This window comes from Eremomyces bilateralis (assembly GCF_010015585.1).
Source record: "Eremomyces bilateralis CBS 781.70 unplaced genomic scaffold P152scaffold_75, whole genome shotgun sequence".
Taxonomy (NCBI): domain Eukaryota; kingdom Fungi; phylum Ascomycota; class Dothideomycetes; order Eremomycetales; family Eremomycetaceae; genus Eremomyces; species Eremomyces bilateralis.
The window spans coordinates 1-4,118 of record NW_022985141.1 but is presented as its reverse complement, the minus strand read 5'-3'; the positions used below and the strand labels follow the sequence as shown (position 1 = coordinate 4,118).

Genomic DNA, 4,118 nt, shown 5'->3' with positions numbered 1-4,118 from the left:
GATCTCTTTTCCTAGACAATGGGAATCGTTAATACCAATTTGCGTTATGACTCTACAGTAACTGAGCTTAAGCAGCAATCGTGCTTAATCATCATCCCCGCATAAATGCGACAGGAATGGCCTCCAAAAACGGAGGTTTCTGATGCCGTTTTCTGCGGTCTTTCCGACACGTTTACTAATCCAGTTTATAGCCTCAGACGCTAGGATTAGTGAGCATAGAAAGATATCTCCGCTACATCTCTCGTTCAGCAACCATATGAACAAGTATCGCCTGCGAAAACCTAATCTCATGAAAGAAAATCGGACCTTACACTCTGCATCATAAGCTTTCAACTGCTCCATCTTCAGATCCGCTAACTTCTCTATCTCTTCTCTCATCTTGTTATTAAGCACATAATCCCCATCCTTGTGAAGTGCAGCCTAATAGACCGTATCGATGTCGAAACTCTTCCTGATTCCATAGTCGAACCAGAACCTTCCGGTCCCCCAGGAGTCACGCATCCGGACAGAAAGGAGTAGGTTGCTCTGGCTTCCTTCCGAGTTCGTCCTCGCTTCCACCCGTTCTAAGACCTCATGTTCCATTCTTGGTATGAAGCGGATCATAAAATCTTCTATGGAGTGGTTTTCAAGCCACATATCTAGACCTTAGTTTCCCTGCCGGGCGGGTTTAACGTTTGGCTTGCCAGTCCCAAAGCGCGCTTCCTGAACGGCAAGTTTGTGTGGACGATACTAGGATGTGGATGAGCTTAGGCACAGGTTAAGGAGCCCGAGGCCGGTAGTAGGCTTTCTATTGGCCTTGTTGGCTGGCCGTTTGATAGCTCTGGTTTTTAGTTTAAGGCTTCGTGGTAGACTTGGGAGGTAGACTTGGGAGGATGAGGAAGATGGGATGTATTTCTTATATATTTTTGATGGAGAGGTTCTTGTATAACGGTTCAAAAAACAACTGCCTCTCATCAAAATACCCCTCTTCCCATCTCAAGCTGTGCTTTCTTATATACTACAGAACCTACTATACAATTGAATGACTTCAATATCCCAGCCGGTAGGGTTTGGTCGTGCAGAGATTGGCGGACGTGGATATTGTAGATAGCTTATTTGCATCGGTATAACACTATTAAAGAAAAATCAATTGTTTCGAGATGTAGCGTCTATTTGTGTAAACAAGATTAATCATATAAAGCCAGGTTATGAATACGCGAATAAGAGGATTTCATTCCCCTTCTCACGCCGAGTCCATTGCAGCCAATATCGCTGGAACTTCCTCCTCCTTCCAAGTAGTCTAAACATCCTTCTCCTTGGGTTCCCAACCCAATTCCCGTAACCTGATCGTACGAGTTCTCGCATTACAACCAAGAACAGGAGTCATAGGACCCAAAATATCCGCATAGTCGGCTTCAGTAAATGTCTGGACCTTAGGACCCTTGATCTTGCTAGCCTCGAACAGAACTTGGCTAAGCTTTTCTGCAACCTCACGCATTAAGACCTCGGACCCGTTTTCGGCGAAAAAGTATGGATTCTCCAGGATTGTTGCTGGTGCGGACTTCTCAATATATGCCAACATCGTCATATAGGCGCGCCCAAGGTCTTTGACGTGAATGACACTCCATACATTCCGACCTTCACCCACATGGCCTGCAAACCCATGCTTCAACGTGAAGCGCACCAGAATCGGCAGCACGAAAGAATTGCGCTTATGGACCCGGTCCACCCCATAGACAAGTGCAGGAAGAATGATGGCGATCTTTGCCCTCTCTCCAAACTCATGCGCTGCTTGGACGATTGGGATGTCCACGTGGCGGTGGATGGAAGAGGGCGGCAAGGCGTCGATATCTCCTGGAACATCGTCGCCGTAGGCTTTACCGTCCTTATGCATCCCTATTATACCATCATCGAGCACGCCCGATCCGCTCGTATAGATATAAATACTCGGCAGGCCCGCATGAACACGCTGGCGCACGCCTGACAGTATGGCTTCTACACTTGGCAGGTCGTCGGATGATGCTGTGTTTATGGTCATTTTATGCAGAGCGGCTTGCTTCGTAAGCAGCTCGAGATCGCTCAAGGTACCGAGGACGGTTTTTGCCCCGGCCTTCTCGAATATTGATGCTTGCTCTTGTCGCCGTACAAAGACTGTGACTGGATATTTCGCTGCGAGAAGCTAATCGAAGACGTTCTGTCCGACATATCCAGCGCCGACGAGAAAGATGCTTTGAGGTGCCATTGTAAAGGATTGTAGTTGATTATTTTGCTGAGTTGGTAGAATGTTGACAAGATGAAGTTCCAAAGCACTTATAAGTACTGTTAAATAATACTTTTAAATATGAGCCACTGCCTGAGATGATTAATGGATGACAAAGAAATCTAAGGTCTCTCCACAATACAAGCAAGGGCGGTCCGAACTATAGCTCGCGTATTAAGCCGCAAGAGGAATAACGCTAAACATTAATATTAACTGTTTATTCGGCCAAGCGAGAAGATTATAAATATACTCTTCGCTTATTAAATTGCCCGGGCTAATAAATAGCTGCGGGTGAAATCTAGGGCGCAGCTTTTGATTAACAGAATGTGAATAGTAGTTAGTAATAGGTTAACTTACGATAGGGCTAAAGATTAGTAATCGGCCTTACGGGCTGTTTATTACTTAGCAACGCCAAGTATTAGAACGTCTGCCCCTTATAGAACGACGGCTATGACGTGGTATGGCCTAACAAGGATTAATATAAGTAAGTTATATACTACTAGAAGTAAGAGTACAGAGGACTATAAGTACGACTCAGCCATGTATAGCATTCAGAAGACATCATACTCGATAACCCTTATACCTAACTTCTCCGCCCTTCAAGGCACGAGCAAATACGAAACACTCCCAATTAATTTATTATTAGTCCACCCAATATCAAACAATGGCCGCCAAATCCCCTATTGTCCTTATCTTCGGTGCGGGCGCCAATGTTGGCATGTCCGTCGCGCGCACCTTTGCGTCCAAGGGCTACAAAGTCGCGCTTGCCGCTCGCTCGCTGAAGGAGGCTGATAGCACCGACGAACAGCTGAACATCCCGAGCGACCTCTCCAACACCGATAGTGTACTCAATGCCTTTGACAAGGTGAAGCAGGTATTCGGCATCCCCAGTGTCGTTGTCTACAACGGTCAGCCCCCGTCCCCTGCCGTGCAGTTACCGATTGACTAACGCGTAGCAGCCAGCGCCGCGAGCTTTACCCCCGCCGACGACCCGCTCAGCCTCTCCTTGGCTGACTTGAATCACGTTACGAATATCAATATCTTCAGTGCCTTTGTCGCCGCGCAACAAGCAGTCTTAGGCTTTGCACAGCTTCCAGCGTCAGCTGCGCGCACTTTCATCTACACCGGCAATATCACCAACGTCGCCACCATCCCGAAATTGATGTCCCAGGGTATCGGTAAGTCGGGCGCCGCTCACATGATCTGGGCGGCCGCAGAGGCCTACAAAGATCGCGGATATAAGTAAGCCCTCTATCTACTTCAGGAATTCGCGCGTGACAGACTAGCGACGTGAAGATTCTACTATACCGACGAACGCAAGGCGGACGGAGCGGCCAGATACCAAATCAGTGGTGATACACATGCGGAACTCTACTGGGACCTAGCCCACGACAAGACGCAGGGCCCGTGGATGCAGACTTTCGTCCAGGGTGTAGGATACAAGAAGTTCGACTCCGCATATACGCCTCTCCCGTGAGGCATTACTGACGTTTAATTGTCGGTTTGGCAGGTTCAGACAGGCCAATGTCCCGGATAGAGCCGCTTTCTCAAGGTACTAGATCACTAATAGCTTATGGGTGGATTAAATAGCTGTATAAAATACTGAAGCTTGTTTTGTGTAGAGTCTCTTATCGACTACTATTAATTATTTAAGATTAAGAGAACTTATGTGACGGGGACTACTCACGATCTAGTCAGTGAGCGATCAATACCTATTGGGCGTACAAGTAATAAGATGTTATTATAACTCAATAATGTTTGATTTACGGAAACATTAACTTATGTAAGGCTGGTGATATTTTCCCACCAGGTTTTGTTATTTTCCCACCAAATGCTATTTTCCCACCACGCTAGCAATGGTGGAAATTAAATTCTTAAT

General features: G+C 46.7%; 4 protein-coding genes across 4 annotated transcripts; 1 reads left to right on the top strand and 3 right to left on the bottom strand.

The window, feature by feature from the left end:
• Positions 1–25: 25 nt before the first annotated feature.
• On the bottom strand, positions 26–878 carry P152DRAFT_324277 (uncharacterized protein). The gene has a single exon (XM_033675227.1). It carries the CDS (start codon positions 376–378, stop codon positions 85–87), a length of 294 nt encoding a protein of 97 aa, XP_033529452.1. The 5' UTR covers positions 379–878; the 3' UTR covers positions 26–84.
• On the bottom strand, positions 249–733 carry P152DRAFT_463162 (uncharacterized protein). The gene has a single exon (XM_033680481.1). The coding sequence runs from the start codon at positions 580–582 to the stop codon at positions 421–423; it is 162 nt and encodes a 53-aa protein (XP_033529453.1). The 5' UTR covers positions 583–733; the 3' UTR covers positions 249–420.
• Positions 879–1,279: 401 nt separating the features above from the next.
• P152DRAFT_469295 (uncharacterized protein) lies at positions 1,280–2,221 on the bottom strand (the record flags this gene model as incomplete). The annotated part of the gene is made up of 2 exons (XM_033680887.1): positions 1,280–2,110; positions 2,171–2,221. The coding sequence occupies 2 exons, from the start codon at positions 2,219–2,221 to the stop codon at positions 1,280–1,282; spliced, it is 882 nt and encodes a 293-aa protein (XP_033529451.1).
• A 550-nt stretch (positions 2,222–2,771) lies between these two features.
• Positions 2,772–3,841, top strand: P152DRAFT_463160 (putative short chain type dehydrogenase). Its single transcript, XM_033680480.1, has 3 exons — positions 2,772–3,147; positions 3,199–3,481; positions 3,536–3,841. The coding sequence occupies exons 1-3, from the start codon at positions 2,904–2,906 to the stop codon at positions 3,714–3,716; spliced, it is 708 nt and encodes a 235-aa protein (XP_033529450.1). The 5' UTR covers positions 2,772–2,903; the 3' UTR covers positions 3,717–3,841.
• Positions 3,842–4,118: the final 277 nt, after the last annotated feature.

Bases quoted from the DNA above. Each gene is read 5' to 3' on its own strand.
- P152DRAFT_324277 (XM_033675227.1), bottom strand. From the start codon at position 378: ATGAGAGAAGAGATAGAGAAGTTAGCGGATCTGAAGATGGAGCAGTTG.
- P152DRAFT_463162 (XM_033680481.1), bottom strand. From the start codon at position 582: ATGGAACATGAGGTCTTAGAACGGGTGGAAGCGAGGACGAACTCGGAA.
- P152DRAFT_463160 (XM_033680480.1), top strand. From the start codon at position 2,904: ATGGCCGCCAAATCCCCTATTGTCCTTATCTTCGGTGCGGGCGCCAAT. The intron at 3,148-3,198 runs GTCAGCCCCCGT...AACGCGTAGCAG, and splicing joins CAGTGTCGTTGTCTACAACG to CCAGCGCCGCGAGCTTTACC. The intron at 3,482-3,535 runs GTAAGCCCTCTA...AGCGACGTGAAG, and splicing joins TACAAAGATCGCGGATATAA to ATTCTACTATACCGACGAAC.